Source organism: Galeopterus variegatus, unplaced genomic scaffold (genome assembly GCF_000696425.1).
Source record: "Galeopterus variegatus unplaced genomic scaffold, G_variegatus-3.0.2 Scaffold1415, whole genome shotgun sequence".
Taxonomy (NCBI): Eukaryota; Metazoa; Chordata; class Mammalia; order Dermoptera; family Cynocephalidae; genus Galeopterus; species Galeopterus variegatus.
The window spans coordinates 113,922-135,155 of NW_007727526.1; the positions used below are offsets into that span (position 1 = coordinate 113,922).

Consider the following 21,234-nt stretch of genomic DNA (forward strand, 5'->3'; position numbering starts at 1 on the left):
ATCAGGATGAGGATGTTTCATTCCCAGTTTTTTTAGTGTTTTCATCACAAGATGATATTGAATTTTGTTAAATACTTTTTCTGCATCAACTGAGATGATCATGTGGTTCTTATCCTTTGTTCTGTTGATGTGGTATACTACATTAAATGATTTTCATATACTTTTATCATAAAAGGGTACTGAATTTTGTCAAATGCTTTTTCAGCATATATTGAGATGATCACATGGTATCTTTCCTTCATTCTGTTAATGCAGTGCATTGCATTGATCAGTTTTCATCTGTTGAACCATTCTTGCATTCCAGGAATAAATCCCACTTGGTCAGAGTATATAATACTTTTAATATGCTGCTGGATTCAGTTTGCTTGTATTTTGTTTTGGCCCTCTTCAAATATTCTCTCTGCCTGCCTCTCTCTCTCTTCTCTGTGACTCCCATTGTATATAGGTTGGTATGCTGAGTAGTGTCCCACAGTTCTCTTAGAACCTGTTCATTTTTCTTCATTCCTTTATTTTATCCTGCTCCTCACACTGGGTAATCTCAATTAACCTGAATCAAGTTCACTGATTCTTTCTTCTGCCTTTTTAAATCTGCTGCTAAACTCCTATAGTAAATTCTTCATTTCAGTTATACTTTTCAATTCTAGAATTTCCATTTAGTTCTTTTTTTTTTATTTCTTTCCCTTTATTGATATTCTCTTGCAGAGAGATATCATTCTCATGGTTTCCTTTATCTCTTTGAGCGTATTTAAAATACTTGACAAAGTCTTTGTCTATTAAGTCCAAAGTCTAGGTTTCCTCAGGGGCAGTTTCTATTTATTTATTCTCCTTTTTTTCTTGTGTTTGGGCCATATTTCTTTGTTTCTTTGTATGGCTTGTTATTTTTTTGTTGAAAACTGGAAATTCTGAATATTATATTCTGGCCCCTGTAGAAATCAGATTTTCTCTACTCCTTAAGATTTGTTGTTGCTGCTTATTGTAATTGTCTATCTAATGACTTTTCTAAACCAATTTTATAAAATCTGTATTTTTTGTCATATATGATCAGTGAAGTTTGTGCTCTTTTAGCTTAGTGATCCTTAAACACCTGGAACCAAAAACAAACACAAAAACAAAAGTCTTTGTAGATGGGCTCTGTATGTGTGCTGCAGCACACCTTCAACATTCAGCCAACCCATTTACAATTCTGCCTTAGCCTTCAGTTCCCACTTGCACAGAACGTGAAGGTTAGTCAGATGTGAGAGCCATCTCAATTCTTTTCTGAGCATGTGCCCAGCTCTGGTGTGGGGCCTTTGAGATTCCCAGGAATATGTGGGAACTTTTCAAAGCCTATATTCCCCAAACTGTCTCATTCCCCAGCCTTTACTCATAGGCTTTCTGGTTTGTCTATTGTTTGCCCCACCTGTTGTCACCCACCCCAGACAACAGCAGCTAATGCATTTGCCTTTAAATGTTTTCAGTAAATGTCCCCCAGTGTAGTTATGTCAGTCCTGGGAGAGTTTTCCACTAGCTAAAATAAAGGCAAGCTCTTTGATCTGGTCCTTCAGAGAGCCAGCAGATGGATCAAAATAAACAACCACAGTTCTTTGAGAATAAGGTACATTCTGCTTCCTCGGGTACTAGAAACCTATACCTGGCATATGCACTGTTGTCTTCCACAGTTCTTTGAGAATAAGGTACATTCTGCTTCCTCGGGTACTAGAAACCTATACCTGGCATATGCACTGTTGTCTTCAAGACTGCCATTGAGCTAGGGAGTGGGGGATGAGGTCAGGTAAGTTAAAACACTATAAAGCTCTCTTATAGAAAGTCAGGTGGTGTTTCCCTGATTAAGCATTCACCAAGTTACTTTAAACTTTTAATCCCAAGGTTTCAATAAAGTTGATTCTGACAGTTTTGCCAGTCTATTTGCTGCTTTTGGAGTTTCCTACTCTGCCATTTTTGTCCCAGCATGAGAAGGTCTTCTTGCTAAGGATAATATATCTATTGGGGAGATTTCAGGGAACAACTATAAATTCACATCATCCAGAAGCATTCCTTGATTAACACTGACTGGGACCATATATTTAGTCTTAGCATTTATTTAGTCTGTACAAGATTAGTATTCATTAATCTCTTCTAAAGAAAAGATATTAATAGAAACTGCAGTTGAGGAAACCTAAACTTTAGACTTAATATACAAAGACTTTAATATTAAATATTACGTTGACATGATTTTACAAATTATCTTCAGATAAAGGTGAGATAAAGAACTATTTAAAAAATGCTGTTAACATGAAAAAAAATAAGGTTGGCAGAGCTATGTTTTACTTATTTTGAATCCCTTTCTCATACCTCCAAGCCCATTAGCAACTAAAATTTTCAGGACTAAATGAATGATTTAAGTAAAAAAAATTAAAACAGGTGGCATAAGTATTTTCATACCCTTTTAACTATTAAATATTATCACCATTCTCCACTTGCATTCTCCATTTTAAAAAGTAGTTCTGGCATAATTTCTATTCAAAAGCATACATAAGTTTACAATTTCAGAAACAAAACACAGTTGTTGGTGAACACTGCAAATTTTATTTCTAGTATGCAAAAAGGGAAAGGGGACTGCTAATGACACCATGTGTCTTAGAAACAGACAAAAGGAAACGTGAAATCATTCGCCTGGGTTTCCTTCAAAACAAACTTATTTTCCACATATTTCAAACTTACTCATTGTTTAACTCTAAAGCTTGATAGGCTGCTTTGATTCGAGCTGGAGGATTTCTTTCCCTCCATGCCTTCTGCATAACTGTAGGAAAAATATTTCAAAAAGTAGATGAGATGGTAAACAAATAATCTTATGCAAAATGTATGAAGAATGAACTAGGGGAGAAAACAAAGCTTTAAATAACATGTTCTTAAACATATGAAACAAGAATTTGGGTTACTAGTTCATATTAACCTTAGGAGAAATTTACAATAAATTTGGAAGTTTCATATATTTATTTTAAAATAAATATATTATTTCAGTGATTTCTTTGAATAACAACATATAAGGTTCTTAACCAAGTTAATTACATCATTATTATACATGAACATTTATATACCTAAATGCATGTTAAAATTGAGTTTGAATGACATCAGATTACAATAAATATGAAATATTCCAGTTCTACTTTTATCATTCTGAAAAAGGTCTATACAACTGCTAAAAATATACAAAAACTTAAAAACAAAGTCTTTGTCTAACCAATGATTCACTCTAGGAAGAAAGTCTAGATTTGCGTTGTATAAAAAGGGCAAAAAATAGAAAAAAAAGGAATTAATTTAGAATATAGTACAACTCCGGAAAATGTCAGCCTCTACCAGGATTCAACAAAAGCCTGAGTTAGGATTTCTCTGGAATAACAATATCAGTTTTGCTACCATTACTGTACCAAAATAAAGATTTCACACTGTTTCTTTAAAATTAAACAAACAAACAAAGTAGAATTATGAAACTATCTGGCCTATTTCAAGTTTGATAAGAAAAACAGAACGTATGAGTGTTGCTTTTGGAACTAAACCCACAACTGTTCAGAAAGAATAATGTGGAAAATGTTTGAGTTTTCCTTTAGAAACAAAATATTAGTCTTGGCTTAGAAAGGGAGACAATATATTCCACTAGTGTAAAAAAATACATTTCTCATATCAAACATGTCACCAGCTAGCTGACAGCTAATGCTTCCTGAACTTGACAAAATGATACAAGTCAGCATCCATCTGATACTGACCAGGTAAAGAACATCATTCTGCTGAAATAGTCAAATATTATATAAAGTGCAATATTAGACTTGTGATTTTTGGTGATGGGGCTCTCTTCTAATAAGTTATATGATATTTACAGGTCAAATTTTGATGCTGAATCTTTATAAAAATTTTAAATGGTTATTTGGTATTCTTGTGTGTGTGTGTGTGTGTGTGGTGTGTTTTTTAAAGATGACCGGCCCAGTATTCTAGTATATTAAGTACATATTATAATTAATTTAACCAATTCCCTTTTTATGGATAATTAAGTTATGCCCAATTTTTTGCTAATATAAAAACATTGTCATAACAATTTTTCAGTAGTTACTTTGCATATTTGACCAAATATTTCCTTTCTAGAAGTAAAACAGTTGGTTAAAATGTACGCATCTTTTAAAAGATTTTGCACATATATTTCCAAACTCCTCTCAATAAGACTGTATTAATTTACACCTTCAGGCAGTGTAGGAGAGTGGCTATTTCCCTATTTCCTTACCAACATAGCGTTATCAATCTTTACTAATTTAATACATGAAAACTATCTAATTTTCATTTGTATTTTTTTTATTTCTAGTGAGCTCATCTAATCCACCTTTAAGCATTTTTTCCAGTTCTTGCATTTTCAAATGCTCTTTCCAGCCTTTCAAGATTAGTCTTCATAACCACAGCAGTCCTAAGCCTAAGGGGTAATAAAGTAGAGAAAGAAAAATATGTATTTTTTTCCTAAAATAAGGATTAAGAAAAATTTAAAACAAAATGCTGATTTAGTATCCAATTGTCTTCTTTAAGAGTTCTTGATAGGCTTAAAAAAGAGTTAACAGAAGCAGTCAGCAATTCACTCAAATTTACATATTTTCCAAGTTAAATAATATTCTAATATGCTAACAATCACAAGAGAGACCAGGAGTTATCCTAAGGTCAGGAGTCACAAACAGAAATGCCTACAAGGGCCAGGAAGGAAACATAAATGAGTAAACTAAAAGCACATGCACTGTCTAAAGGAGAGCCACAACTCAACTCTAACTTATTACCGCCAAGTAAAAGTATAGATCCAATTTTGCCATATTTTCCAACTTTCAAAAAGCGTAAACCTGGATTTTAATGTAAAATAAATGTTGAAAATGAAAATAAATACAGAAATCCTGGCCCTTGAGGATAGATATGTTTATCTGCCTTGGATGACAGCAAAATCTAATTTAGTTATTACTGATGACAATAAGAGAAATTTGCCACATCATACATACATACACCCTTGTTTTTTCTGAATATAAAACTACTGATGTAAATCATTACTTTATTTGAGTGTCTGAAAAAGATCAATATGGAACCAAAAGTCCATTTCTGAATTATCATTCACAGATAGAGACTGTCCTTGAATTCAGTCTTTAGCTGGAGTTATGTATACCTATAGAAGTACGTGAAACTTTGCAAGGACCAAAATGGGATGCATGGTTTTAAGAGAATATAAGCCTAAAGCTTCAACTTTATATAACTCTTTCCTATAACTGGTCTACTTAAAGAATATTACTCTGATTGGTCTATGCATCACACTGATTTTCCTTTCCTACCTAAACACAATCCTCCACCCCGTACCCCCAAAGATATAGTTCCTTCTCCTATTTTACAGAAGAAACACTTACTTCTTCCCCATCTTGAATCTTTCCAAGGTGCATTGCCATAGACTGTAAAAATCTACACCTGCCAAAGAGACCATTCAAAGTTTGGGTTTTGGGCAGCCATTTTTAATCAAGGCACCCTATAATAGGAAAACCAGTCCTTATTTATTTTAATAGTGGAGGTTGGCATTAGAAATAGAATATTCTGGTTCTGGATTTCTGAATTCAAGTATAGAGTGTGGAGGGAGTGATAATTTTTATCAGTTTCATTCACACCCCTTCCCATTTACTATCAAAGAACACATTGCTCTTTTGGGAAAGTCCCCTCACAACAAAGGGCAAAAGGGACATTTGTAAGGAAGTGGAGACTTATTTTGGCCAAGTAATATGGTCTAGGCAAAGCTCCAAGATGTATCCATCTTTCTATCTTAGAATCTGAATTCAGAAGAGAGATGATTCTCATGGGGATATATGTTAGCACATTTATTTGAACTGAAAAATGAAGTCAGACTTCTCTGTCAGAAAGTAAGTCTGATTTGGTTGAAAGAATTAATGATGAGGATTCACACAGTCACTTAAGTTATATAGAGGACATTTTCCAAAGTTTAAAGAAATAAATATGTAGCTCTAAGGATTTGACAAATATATAATTAAAGCACATAATAACATTTAGAACCTATGGTCGAATAAAATTTAAATTAAAAAAACTGATATAAAAAATTTTTTATTGTGGGCAAATATGCAAATGTGATAAGACTAGCATAAAATTATTACCTTACAATAAAATTATATAGAGGTGTAGAATAGATATGTGCTCAAGAAGAAAAGACTCACCTAAAGTGACTACAGTTAAAGAGCAATTGTTCATGTATTTTCCTTTTTTTTTTTCTGGTGGCTGGCTGATATGTGGATCAAAACCCTTCACTTTGGTGTTGTCAGCACCACACTCTCCCAGATGAGCTAACCAACCAGCCATTGTTCATGTGTTTTCAATGGGTAATGTGAGTATCAAATCATTTGATTACATTACACTATTTTAAATATAAGGTACACTACACTTTATATTCATTTTTAAATGTGTATGTTTTGCAATATGTCAAAAATTACATTCTTAATGATTATTTAACCTTATGATGTCAACATAAAAATGTGCACAGGGATACACAGTTTTTCAAAATTCTGTTAGGAGATATCTGAAAAAAATGTTTTAAGACCACAGCTTTAGTTGATAGCCATGGTTGCTATTTGTAAACCCTGCCAATGTTTGCAATTATGTCTGGGAGAGGGAGGTGAGTCCTAATTTCCAGAGTCACCTCAATCCTTAAGTTAATATACAATACTGATATTCTACTGCTGTTATTTCCCCAACACCTACACTTTTGCCATAAAGCAATTTTTTTCTCCTTTATTTGCAATTAAACCATTTGATGTAATCATACCAAAGATCATTGAGTTTCCTGCTACCATCCACCCTTAACCTATTTATCCAGCAAAGATATATCACAATGAACTCATTTCAATGCCAGGAAACTGTCTATTTTTAACACCCTTATTGGTAATTTTTCTTCTGCCTATCAATGTGGTAAGAAGAAGCTGTGATAGTGTAGTGGTTAACAGCCAGGCTTGAGTTTGAAACTCAGCTTTATCATTCATTAGCTTGTGACTTAGGGAATGTTACTTGATCATCCTTTGCCTTGGTTCCTTTATTTTTAAAATGGGGCTGATAATAGTATCTATCTCATAAAGTGATTGGGAAGGTTAAATTAGTACATTTCTATAAATTGTTTAGTATAGTTCCTGGCATGTAGTAAGTGCTACACATGTGTTAGCTGTTATTTTAAGTACGTAAAATTACTTAAGACATCTGTAACATCTAGGTCATTCATTCATTCATACTTTCATCAAAGAATAAATATTATTATTTACAGTATGTCAGGCAATGTGCTAGATGATAGGATTTGAAGATGAAGAGAAAATAGACCCTGCTCTCCAATGTTTCATACCCTGTTAGAGAAGACAAATATAAAAAATGTGATAACATTAACAAATAAGTGTTTGGGGTTGAATAAATTAACAAACATTACTTTATAGAGGTTTGGACTAAGTCCTGTATAACTGCAGAGTAGAAAATGTTTAGTTCCAACAGGAGATCCCAGAGATGGTGTCCTAGAGAATGTGACTTTTAATTTGGATATTGAAGGATAAAAAGTAATTCATCAGATAGATAAGGAGGATGAGGGCATTCAAAGCAGAAGAAAAGTTGTGATAAATATTCCTGTCCTTATGCCATACACTTATGAGTCTTAATATTCTCTTCTATAAAGAAGAGCTTACAGAGAACTAAACTATGATCTACTATTTTGTATGCATCTCTAACTTATTATATATAAAACAAAATATACCCCATTTTCTCTACATACCAGTCCCCAGTATTTATGCATTGTCTTAGCCTTTTTATCTACATGAAAAGAAAACACAGGTATTCATTTCCTAGATCAAAAGAGGGTACACTATTTTCTGCATAAGCTGTATCTGAATTGTTTTATAAGTAATAAAAGAAGCATAAAATATTTCAAATTTTTTATAAGAATGAAAGTGAGTATATCAACCTAGTTTATAATCATAATTTCTTTTAATTTAATCTGAGTTTCCTTTTTTTTTTGACAGCTGGCCGGTACAGGGAACAAACCCTGTATCTTGTGTTATCAGCACCACGTTCTAACCAACAAGCAACTGGCCAACCTAATCTGAGTTTCTTATCAACAATGCAAATAACTCTGTATATTATAATAACTCTAAAGAACTTTTAAAATAATTTTCATGATCACTGTTTACACCATGAACAGATATGAAACGTACCTGTGTCTGAAGGACGTAAAAAGTCTGTGTCACAGGTGAAAAAGGTTTGATGGTCCTGAGCTGACAAGTTCATATCATAGTATGTAAGTGGCTCTTTACCAGTCACCCAAGTGTATCTTTACCAAAACACAAGAAAATATTTAAATTGGAAGTGAGAGAGCATCTGTCTGCTACAACAGACACTATTTATTTCCAAAAATATACCGCTACAAATTCTATTTAGGAATGTTTTTAAAGCTTATTATAGTTGGTAAAACACATGAGATAACCTACACAAACTACTTAGAGTATGATAATAAAATATCAAAAGCCAAACAGGAAAATAATAGATTATTCAATAAACAGTGCTTTGAAAATTAGATTTGAAGGAATAAAACAATTTGAGTTAGATATATCTTATTATATATACTTAAATAATTTCTCAGTTAGTTAGAATTAAATATTAAAAGTGAAACTAGAAGAAACTAGAAGAAAACACAGGTGAATGTTTACTAGATGTCAAGATGGTAAAGGGCTTTCAAAACATAAAAACAAATAGAAACTTTTTCCAGATTTTGCTAAAATAAAAATTTAAACTTTCAAGCCACCCCCAAACCCACAACAAATTAATAGTAAGCTAACAAACTAGCTAATAAATACATTTTTAAACATCAAATCTCATTAGAAATTAACAAATAACAAATTAAAATAACTAAGTTTTACTTTTCACCTATCAAATTGACAAAGACTTATTACTAAGGGTGAAGTGGGATGTGCACACATATATTGCTGGTATAAATGTAAATTGGTATTTGCATTTCTCTTTCCAGAAATCGATCAGGTAATATCTATCAAGAGTTTTAAAAACAGTCACACCTAGCTGGGGCATGGGTACATGTAGTTCCATTATACGATTCTCTCTACTTTTGTTTATTTTTGGAAATTTCCATAGTAATAACTAAAAAAAAGATTAAAGGGAAGGAAAAAAATTGTTCATACCCTTTGATTCAGTATTCCCACTGCTACAAATCAACCGTAAGGAAATAACAATAGATGTGGCTAAATATTTATCCCTCTAGTATAAATGTTAACACTAAAATAATAATCTTAGTGACCCAGATAAAGGGGATGTAGGTAAGGTATGGTATCTCCATATAACAGAATACAGTACAACCATTAAAAATCACATTTTTGAAGAAATTTATGTTTTCAAGAAATTTTGTGGAAAATTCACATAACATTATGTTAGAAAAAAGTAGGATGTAAAACTATATATACATTATGATGTTTGAGTTTTGTTTCTACATATGTACAGAGAAGAGAAAATGGATGGAAATACTCTAAAATACTTAGTGGTAAAAAAAAGGTGATTTTTTATCTCTGTATTTTTCAATTTTCTACAATGAATATGCAAATTTTTTACAATCAGAAAAAAGTAAGCATTTTAAAAACACATTGTAAGTTTTATTTTTTAGTTATTTAATAGTATAAATTGCCTTGCTAAGGTTTTTAGCTGTTTTGTAAGAAATTATCATGAAGAAAAAAGAAAAATGAAAATCTTGTTCACTTATCAAAGTTTTGCTATGCATTCTAAAAATTAAAAAAGTTAACAATCCACATTACTCCAAAAATGACTTAAAGGAGTTAAAAATATAATGTACAATATCAATAATATAAATTAGAAGTAAAACAAAAGATTCAATAAAACGAAAATAAGGATTGGGACACAAAATGGAGCCTAGAATGAAGCTAACATACAGAATGTATACCAGACAGTTCTATACACTTGCTACAGGTTGGCTACAATGTGGCTGTAAGCTTTCTAGAACCACACAATGGTTATCAATACAATTAAGGACTTTTACATTAAGACAAACTAATCATTCAAAAGAAGTATCAGTATTCCGGACCCTAAGAAATTTTAAGATTTTCATGAAGTAGACACTATATAATATAAAAAGGAATAGTTTCAGTAACTTTTTAATAAACACAGTAAGAGGTTTAATGACCTGTTTCTTGAAGAATCTCTTAATACAGTCTAATAGCATCTCTCATAAGAGCCTAGCTTTCACTTCCCAGGATGTCATTATCCTACATTATTAAGTGCTTAAGCACAGGGATTATTGCTTAGTCATTTTTCTATCTCCATCATTTTGTACAGTGCCCATACATAGTAAATACAAAATGTTTCTCGTTCAATAAATTAAATAACATGTCCCTGTCTACCTCCAGATAAAACACAGTTGTCCTCAAAATAAAAGCAAAGTTTATCTTTGGTTGTAAGTTTCAAAAGATGTTTTCTCATTTATGGTAAAAACTGGAAGAGAAATGGACACAATAGTGTAGATAGGAAATGGCAATATAAAATCAGTATGAAAATATTGTACCCTGTACTCTTGCACAAATGAAGAGCACATTGATTGATATTTTCCAGTGAGTCCTCAAATAAATTTTGAAATTGAGCACACATGCAAAGGAATATGCTGACATGTATAATTTTTTTCTTAATCTCACAAATTCTTTGCAAAAGGCTTTCTGCCATAAACCAGAGCCTAATACGTACTTATTATGTATCACAAACATATGGTTTGAAGCAATGCTTCTCATCATTATAAAAGTAAACATAGTCAAGATGTTTTCAACTAAACATTGGGCTAATCATTCTAACTTATTATATATCAGGGGCCGGCCTGTGGCTCACTCGGTAGAGTGCAGTGCTGATAACACCAAGGCCACGGGTTCGGATCCCATATAGGGATGGCCGGTTCGCTCACTCGCTGAGCGTGGTGCTGACAACACCAAGTCGAGGGTTAAGATCCCCTTACCGGTCATCTTTTTAAAAAAAAAAAGATAACTTATATATCAGTATCTCCAACTAGAAGAGCTGTGATATATTTATAAAAACAAATGTTTCCATAATACTTTCACTCTAAGATCAATGCCATATTCATACTGAAAGAAAAATGGAATACCTCCTGTATTCTGCTCCTCTGAAAAGGTTTAGAGGGTTTCTCCATACCTTGCATTCTGAAGAACAAGGGGGAAAAGGGGGATAATGAGACAGTTTAATCAAATGCAGTTAAATGTTCATTTAACCAATATTTGTTATCTGCCCACTATATGCTAAGCACAGTGCTAGCCACAGATGGTACAAAGATAAAGCGTGGATCACCACTGCTCTTAAGAAGCACAGAATTAAATCTAGTCATTCCTTTATTTCTTTCTCCATAGAGTTTGGTTCATAATACAATTATAGCACTCCCCACAGTAAAATGTGATTATGTGTCTGGTTTTCAGTTTCCCCTTTAAAATATGATCTCTTAAAATTTTGTTCATTTTTATATTCCTGGAATATAAAATGAACACAGCATCTGGAACTGACTTGTTTAACTGGATTAAATATAGCATGAGAATTAGTCATGTAAACAATGGCCTAAACTGTGTGATAAGTGCTATAGTAGCAGTATGTTTTGTTCCAAGAGAAAAAAAGGACATGATTAATTTTGCTCTGGGGAAACCAGGGAAGGCTTCAGAAAGGAGATGACATTTGAACTGATATTGAATCACTGTAAAAGATGAGTAGAAAGTTGCCAGATGAAGAATACTCCAAGCAGAGGAAGTATCAAAACCACACAGCATGGTTAGGCTACAGTACAGAGTAGGAGTGAGAGGGAGAGCTGTAAACGAGGACAGAAAATAGACTGGGGGAAATTGGTGAAGGAGCTTATATACCATATTAAGGAGTTTAGATATTATCCTTACTCAATCAGAAGCCATCAAAGTTTTGTAAGCAGAAAAATAACAGATATCAGAGCTGTGTTTAGATCTGCAATTCTCAAAATATGATTCATGGAAATGCAAAGTAACAACTCTTTACATAATAAATTCTAAGACATTATTTGCCTTTTTAACTGTGTTGCCTTGAACTCAGATGCATGACCCCGAGAGTGAGGGCTTTCTTAAATTTTGTGGCCCAGACTCCTCATTTGTTTACCCTAGTCTTACAAAGTTGAACTGGCGATGAAAAATCAATGGTGGGTAAAACTGCTAATACTTTACTGTGAGTCAAGGGAGTGACACTAAATTGTACTAGCAGTCATTGGATTCTTCACCCCCATATCCTTGCAGTAAAAATGAGGCAAATTCATTTTAAATGTTATACCAGGTTTAATGATTGTCTCCAGTAAAAGCAGTTGTTTTGTGAGCTGAACTGGCCACTTTTGTCGTGGAATAGTGCTTTTACTTGAAAGAGCCACAGACAGACAAACTTATGATTAGTCAGAGAGGTATCTATCAGACATTTTCTTAAAAATGAACAAAGTGAGTTTGTCAACTTTAAGGAAGAAAACTAACAGTATTTACTGCCAATGATAAAATGTGAGCTTTCAAGTGTATAGAATTTTAAGAATTTTGAAAAATCTGTATCTGCTACTGTGAGCCTGGCTCACAATCCATGAGATTGGTGGTGATATTAACAAAAGTGATTTTTTTAATATTATGCAATAAAATGTATCAACATTTAAGATATACATAACTCAGTGAACAAGTATTTTCCAAATTACCAATGCATGATGTTGTAAAATTAGGCATAAGAAAAAAATCCACTCAAAATTCAAGATACACCAATGGATTTTAACACAACAGAACATGCCAAGTTCAGATTCCACACTGCAACTAAACTTCCAGAAAGTTTTGGTGTAGTATGGAAAAAATATCCACAATTTTCTGAGAATGCTATTAAAATACTCCTCCCTTTTCCAACTACATACCTGTGTAAACCAGATTTTTTTCACAAATGAGATTATTTCAATGTTTGTAGAAAAATAAAATTAAAAGAAAATACGAATCTTTCCATGAACCCATGAACCTTTTGAAGTACCATCATACTTCAATCAAAACAGCTTATCACAGGGCCAGCCCGTGGTTCACTTGGGAGAGTGTGATGCTGATAACACCAAGGCCAAGGGTTCAGATCCCTATATAGGGATGGCCGGTTAGCTCACTTGGAAGAGCATGGTGCTGACAACACCAAGTCAAGGGTTAAGATTTTCTTACTGGTCATCTTTTAAGAAAAAAACAAACAAAAAAACTTATCACAACAAACGATGCAGAAGCAGACAGGAGAATAAGCTGTCTTCTATTAAAAATGCTAGGCATTAAAGAGATTTAAACAGGGAGGAGCCCGTGGCGCACTCAGGAAAGTGCGGCGCTGGGAGCACAGCAGCGCTCCCGCCGCAGATTCAATCGTATATAGGGATGACCAGTGCACTCACAGCGCTCACTGGCTGAGCGTGGTGCAGCCGGTCTCAAAAAGGACAAATAAATAAATAAATAAAGAGATTTAAACAAATGTAAAATAATGACAGTCTTCTGACTAAACTTTTTCTTATTTTGGGAAATAAAATTATTTTTCATAATACGTATATTAGTTAGCTTGGACTGCTATAACAAAATACCATAGACTGCATGGCATAAACAACAGAATACATTTTCTCACAGTTCTGGAAGCTAGAAGTCTGAGATCAGGGTGCCAGCATGATTGAGTTCTGGCTAGCAAATGGCTGTCTTCTCACTGTGTTCTTACACGGCAGAAAGAGAGCTCTGGTGGTTCTTCCTCTTCTTATAATGGCATCTGTTCTATCAGATAAGGGTTCCACTCTTATTCAACTTTAATCACCTCCTTAAAGGCCATATCTCCAATACAGTCACATGGGAAATTAGGGATTCAAAATGTGAATTTGGGGGACATAATTCAGTCCATAGCATTCAAATGTCCTTCTTTTATAACAAATACATTAATTCTATCCCAACAGCCCCAAAAAGTCTTAACTCATTTCATCATCAACTCTAAAACCTAAAGTCCAAAGTCTCATCTAAATATTATTGGAATCAAATATGGGTGAGACTCAAGGTGCAATTCATCTTTAGACTATATTCCTCTCCAGATGTGAACATATGAAAACACACAAATTATGTGCTTCCAGTTTACAAATAGTGAACAGGCATAGGATAGACATTTCCATGCCGAAATCGGAAAGAAGGAAGGGGTGATGGTCCCACGCAAGACCAAAACCCAGCAAGGCAAATTCCATTAGACCTTAAACTTGAGGATATTTCTCATACTCTGCCATGTGGCTCTTTGTGAGGATGGCTCAGCTTATGAGGCACTGGGCAGAGTCATCCTAAGCCCCAGATACTACAAAGGTAGCCCCACCCTTTGAAACCAAAGAGAAAACAGCCTTGCCTCCTGGGTCTATGCTGAGAGTGGCAGGCCTCTGGTCACTTATTCTTCCCTTTATTTGAGATCAGTACACATTTACAGCTGAATAGTTCTACGGTTTGGTCCTGTACAATCCAAGAAGTCCAACAGTCTTCCTTTATTCTTTTCTTCTTTCTCTGTCCCTTTTAGTTCAAACTGGCCGTGTCTTTGCTGGCAGAAACCCATGTCTTCTCCTGGCTTCTGCTTATATGGCTGATTAAGTGCATGAGTTGCACAAATGACCTCCAACAGTTGTTTGGCCACACCCTTAGTGTTCTCTTCAGAATAAGTTTTCTCATTTTTTACAATATGAATAGGCTTAGAATTTTCCAAATTTTCAGATTCTAGTTCCTTTTTGCTTATCAGTTTCTCCTTCGATTCATTTCTCTCCTTTCACATTTCACTATAAGCAGTCAGGAGGAACCAAGTTGCTCCTTCAACACTTTGCTTCGAAATCTCTTCAGATAGATAGATTAGATAGATAGATAGATAGATAGATAGATAGATAGATAGATAGATAGATAAATAAATAAATTTTTAAAAAGAGAAAAGAAAAAAAGAAATCTCCTGATAAATTTCAGTGCTGTCAAGTTCAACCTTCCAAAAATGTTACAACACAGTTCAGCCAAGTTCTTTTCCACTTCATAACAAGGATCACCTTTCTTCCACTTTCCAATAACATGTTTCTCATTTCCGTTTCAGACCTCACCAAAGTTGCCCTTAATGTCCACATTTCTAACATGCACTTAAAAACTCTTCCAGCCTCTATCCATTAAAGCCACTTCTCCACATATTTAGATATTTGTTACAGCAGCACAAAATATCATACACTTGGCGATTTAAACAACAGAAATTTACTTTCTCACAGTCTTGAGCTTGGAAGTCCAAGATCAAAGTACTAGCATGGTTGGGTTCTGGTGAGGGTTCTCTTCCTGGCTTGCAGATGGCAGCCTTATCGCTGCATCCTCACATGACAAAGAAAGAAAGTGATCTCTCTCTTCCTCTTCTTATAAAGCCACCAATCCTTTCAGATTATGACTTACCCTTATGACATCATTTAAACTTAATTAACTCCTAAAAGTCCTATCTCCAGTTACATTGGAGGTTAGAGTTTCAACATATGGATTCTAGGAGACACAATTTTGTCTATAGCAATATGTTTAAATGTAATGGGTTTATTGTTATTTTAAAAATAATAAATATTTTACATTCTTTTCTCTTTAAGTTCTAAGATGATAAATATTGATGAATGTAATCCATACATAAACAAAGGCTCTTTGAGGTCCTCAATAATTTTTAAGAATGTAAAGTATTCCTGAGTTCAAATACTTTGGTATTCAACACCAAGGTCAAGAGTTCATACCCCATACCAGCCAGCTGCAAAAAAAAAAAAAAAGAAAAAAGAAAAAAATTTTTGAGAACCACTTTTTTACATAATAAGGAGAGAATGTAATAGAAGGAAAAGTATCAGAGGAAGGGAAACCAGTTAGGACATCACTGCAATAGTCTAGGAAAGAGATGTTAAGGGCCTAGATATGGGGCAATAAATGATGAAATAAAAGAAGGTAGGATGAGTCAATATAATTTTTGAGGGGGAATGAAAAAAAATCATATATGTTTATGAGTGGTAATATTATAGAATGAGATCAAGTTATTCAGGGAAAAAAGTTGAACAAAAGTAGACTCTGACTCACTTTTGAGGTTCAAATCAAGCATTTCCTCTGTGAAACATCTTATGGCTCTCCTTCCAAGAATAACTTTCCACTCTTTCTTTTCTGTCACCATAATATCTTATACAGTAGCAAACCATTCTGCTGTCAACTTACTTAAATGTCTACATCCTCTACCAAGCTGGAATGTTTTTGTTTTTTTGGTGGCTGGCCAGTATAAGGATAGAACCCTTGACCTTGGTGTTATCAGCATAGCACCACACTCTAACCAAGTGAGCTAAACACCCAGCCTCAAGCTGGAATATTCATAAGGTAATCTTCACTCTCATATGAATGGTATATTCGGTCTTACAATAGGAAGTAAAATCATGCAATACATTATTGTTATAATTATTTGTATATTGAACTCTGAGCTTCTTGAGGACAGACCTGTGTCTTATTTATCATAGTATGTCTTGTTCTTAGGAGCTTTTTAATAATATTATGAAAGGGGAAAAAGAAGGGAGAAGAAAATTACCATTATTCCTTCCTGTACTCTTGAATGACTGCCAACCCCACCCCTACTATTCCTGGTCATTCTTCAGGATTCCACTTAAATAGTACTTCCTCAGGGACTTTGCCTGGTCATATCTAAAAAGTGCCAGCAATTGCATTTAGGTCATATTTTTCTACTAAACTAACATAACTCTAGTAGTTAGGTTTATTGAACAAATGAGACATTATGGGAATCTTATGGAATTAACTCATTTGTATTATTATTGCATGATTATTACCTATACCAAATGAAAGGAACAATAATCCAAAATATCATTAATATTTGGCTTTGAAAATTTTGCTTTCCTAATTACATATCATTATCAATATTTACTTTCTATTACTGGATACATATAGAGGAAGAGTCTTCAAGTAAAGTATGACAATGGAATATCCATAGATAAAGAATTGAGATTTTGACGCTTTTGTAAGTATTTTGAAAAGAAAAGGTATTTTTTTCTATTTTGCTCTCTTGGCAGAGATGGCTAGTTATCTCTGATCTCTCCTTTATAAGTAATAAGATCCCCTGATTATTTACTAGCCATAAATATCATATCACATATATTTATGAGATATATTATAAGATCCCCTAGTTTACTGGCTATAACATGCAAGCACACACACGCTGAGAAAATGATTACAATTTTTAGCTTCCCTTATGGCTAGTAGTGGCCATTTGGCAAAGGTCTGACCAGTGGGAAGTGAGTTGAAAAAGTATGCAACACTTCTGGGAAATGTCCTTCGCTGCCATGGGGTGGGGTAAGGGGGAAGGAATGTCCTCCTGGCTTTTTCTCCTTCCTGCTCATTGGAATGTGGATATGATGGCTGAAGCCAGGGCAACTGTCTTGGACTACAAAGGTAAACACTGCATTTAGAGATGGCAGGCTAACAAAATAGAAGGGGTCTGGGTCTCTGATGATCATTACTCTCTATACCAGCCATGGATTAACCTATATTTACGTGAAAGACAAACTTCTCTCTGTGTCTTAGTCCATTTGCACTGCTATAACAAAATACCATAAACTGGACAGTTTATATAACAATAGAAATTTATTTCTCATAGCACTGGAGGCTAGGAAGACCATGATCAAGGTGCAGGCAGATTCAGTGTCTGATGAGGGCCTGCTTTATGGTGTATAGATGGCGCCTTCTTGCTGCTTTCTCACATGGTAGAAGGGGCAAGCAGCTCTCTGGAGTCTCTTTTATAAGGGTGCTAATCCCATTCATGAGGGGTCTGCCCTCATAACCTAATTAGGCCCCGAAGGCCCCACTTCCTAAAACCATCATATTAGTAATTAGATTTCAACATATGAATTTGGCGGAGGTGGGACACACAAACATTCAAACCACAGTGCTCTGTTGTTTCAAGTTTTCTATCTCACACAGCCAAACTCAAACTTAACTTCACAGCTCTGAAAACACATTAAGAAAAGAAGTCACCTGACAAATTCTGTCTGCTGGTTTCACTTTCTCTGTTCCTGGAAGGAGAACCTAGCTCTGAAATGCTGCTCTCTGTTCCTCCCATCAGTGGTCGCAAATGGTTTACAGATACTTGCTCAATAAAAGATGTGCCGTGCTTATGGAAGTACCACCATTCAAAAATCTATGACAAACAGAAAACATCCTTCACTTAAAATAGAATTAATCAGCAGATATAAGAGCTCAAATTAAAACATTTTCTCAAGATATTCCTTTTCAATTCAGCATTTTAAATGCCCCTTCCTCCCCCACACCCAAACACAAGATTCCCCATTAACAGATGCCACGTAAAGGTGAAATACCTTTTTTATAGTTCTGTCATGAAATCTAGACAAGCTTAGAAAAAACTATGCATTTGTAATAAAGCACTAAAAAATAGTAAGTGTTTAATCTGTAAATAATTTAACGCTGTTATGTTACATCATCATTTTATTCTATCTTTGCATAATAAAAACAGTTTTAAAACAATGAGCAAAGTGCCCATGTTTGACTCTCAAATAAGCAAGTTTATTAAATGTGTGCTTTGGGCAAGTCACTTAATCTCTAATATCTCAAGCCCTCAGTGTCCTCACCTATCAAGTGTAGTTAACAAGAATTATAAGAAAGTGCTTTCTGAACCAAAAAGTACTACTCCAATATTTGGCAATATTATTAATGTAGGTTAAGAGTCAGGTTGGAAAAAAAAAAAAGAGTGAGGTTGATTCCCATATTGAACCAATTAAAAATCAGGGTATTCACATCCTTCTGTTTCCATGGTTTATCACTGTTACAAAAAGTGGAACCAAAAGAAGCTCTCTGTGCTGAATTAGCAGAAATTTTCGTATTTGGACACTCCAACCTTCCCAATTCCCTTTGCCTGGTTCCTTTGTGTTTCAGCTTAAATGACACTTCCTCAGGCAACTTTTCCTGATTCCACAGAACAGAACAGGTAGCTGCATTATGCATTTCCATTGGATCTTGTGTTTACCTTTCAGAGTCATCTTTTCACTTGTAATAACTATTGCTATTCCTCAGGCCCCCAAGCACACTCCCACTTCAAGTAGAAGTAACACTTGCAGCACAGCTAGTTTCCTCATTTCCTTCAGGTCTTACTAAAAGAATCACCATTTCAGTTAGACCTTCCCTCGCGACCCTGGCTAAAATTTCAACCTTTTACTCTGACACTTTATATGCCCTTCTCTGCCCTTCTTCATTTTCTTTCCTTAGCACTTATCACTAACAATAAGAACACACAAGTTGTTTTACTTATTTATCTTTTATTATTTTATCTATCCCCTACTATAATGTAAACTCCATAAGGACAGGGATTTTTGTTTTCTTTTGTTTTGTTCACTGCTATAAGCCCAGTACCTAGAAAGAGTATGACACCCAGTAAGCACTCAATAAAACATTGTCAAATGAATGAATCAATGCCCATAATCACCTTCTATGCTAAATTCTTAGAGGCCAGAATCTGTGTTTGTCTGCTTACCATGTATCATAAACATCTAGAACAATATCTGACACATAAAAGGCTCTCTATAAATATTTGTTGAATGAATAAATCGCAGACTTTCATTTTAAAATTGTTCACTTGAACAATTTTAAGTAGTTTTCTGTTTTGACTGTAAAATTACTTATTATCTTCCTCCTCTTGTTTATAGATCATTTCCCTTAAAAAGTCCACTGACAAAGGCTGGCCAGGTTAGCTCAGTTGGTTAGAGTATGGCCTGGCCTTGTAAGACCAAGGTCAAGGGTTCGGTTCCTCATAAGGGCCAACCACCAAAAAAACCAAAAAACAAAAAAAAAGTCAACTGACAGACTAGTCTTCTGCCAAATGTAGTAGACAAATGTATTACTTAAAGAATAAACAAATATATCCACAACTACCTAAGAGATTATAATATTTGTTAAAACGATTTTACTACAACAGAGCAAATGACGCACAAAAAATCAGTTTTCAAACCTCTAGGAATGTTATTTTTTGCTTCAGTAAATAATAGAACAAATGTTAAATAGGTGCCAAAATTATATAGTCATTTTGCACTATATTGTGGCCCATTGACTAAATGCTACCACATTTACAGGAAAGTGCTACAAAATCAAGGTAAAGCATTTTTTTCTATCATGCCACAAATGTTTCATGCTCAGTCTAAAACAGATTCTCTTTCTGCTCACTCTTATTGAGTTAGCAAGTAGTTAATCACCACCAAATGAGGCTACAGTTTGGCTTCTACCATATATTTTACTAAGAAATCAAATGAAACTTCTTTAAAACAACCAGAAGAAATTACACAAGCAAAAATTGTTCATGTGACAGAAATTTATATTGGATAAAAATTTATATTGGATAAATCTTAGATTAAAAAATTGGATAAGTATTGTCAAGGACACAGTTATCACAAAGGCACCAATAACAAACTGCCCTTCACTATATGAAGTATAGGTGGCTTTTTATGAATGAATATGAAGTTAAAGCCTTTTTCAACTTTTAAGTCAACTTTTAACACAAATGAACATTGATAATAATTGCTAATACTTATCAAAAGCTTTCTATAAGCCAAACATTGTACAAGTCGTTTATATGCACTATGTCATTTAATCTTCACCACAACTGATTTTAGAGATGAGGACATACATTCCAAGTTTAAATCACTTGCTCTAATTCACACCACTGGTAAGTGGCAGAGCTGGAATTCTTATTCAGGTGTGACTGACTTCAGAACTTCTAACCATTACACTAGACTGTTTCCCAAATATACCCCAATGTATATGTGAGTGTATGTATATGTGTGTACAAGTTCAATAAATCCAGGTGGTAAAAGAAATTTTATAAACACAACAACCTTTGCTAATAAAAACCTATCAACACTGCAAAGGTAAAGACACAGTTTAACCTTTAAAATGTTACTTGAATTTCCTATTTTTTGTATATTTAAAAGCCTGTTTTAAAAAGAATAACAAATTTATAAAATGGTTTTAGGGCTGGCCAATTAGCTTAGTTGGTTAGAGTGCGGTATTATAACACCAAGGTCAAGAGTTCAGATCACAGTACCAGCCGCCCCCCAAAAATAAAATAAAATAAAGTACTTTAGACATGTGT

At 34.1% G+C, this 21,234-nt stretch overlaps 1 protein-coding gene across 6 annotated transcripts in view; it reads right to left on the reverse strand.

Moving 5' to 3' along the window:
- Positions 1–21,234, reverse strand: part of ST7L (suppression of tumorigenicity 7 like) — a 95,376-nt gene that overhangs the window by 70,202 nt on the left and 3,940 nt on the right. For 5 of the 6 annotated variants that reach the window (XR_550783.1, XR_550782.1, XR_550781.1 and 2 more), the window contains exons 3-6: positions 18,114–18,276; positions 11,183–11,237; positions 8,232–8,347; positions 2,701–2,779 (exon numbers count right to left, since the gene is read on the reverse strand). Coding sequence is in view for 3 of the 6 variants with exons in the window: in XM_008576833.1 (XP_008575055.1) it covers positions 2,701–2,779; positions 8,232–8,347; positions 11,183–11,237; positions 18,114–18,276 (413 nt within the window). In the remaining 3 variants the exon portion in view is untranslated. The remainder of the gene's footprint in view (positions 1–2,700; positions 2,780–8,231; positions 8,348–11,182; positions 11,238–18,113; positions 18,277–21,234) is intronic. The other variant, XM_008576834.1, reaches the window with a different exon arrangement.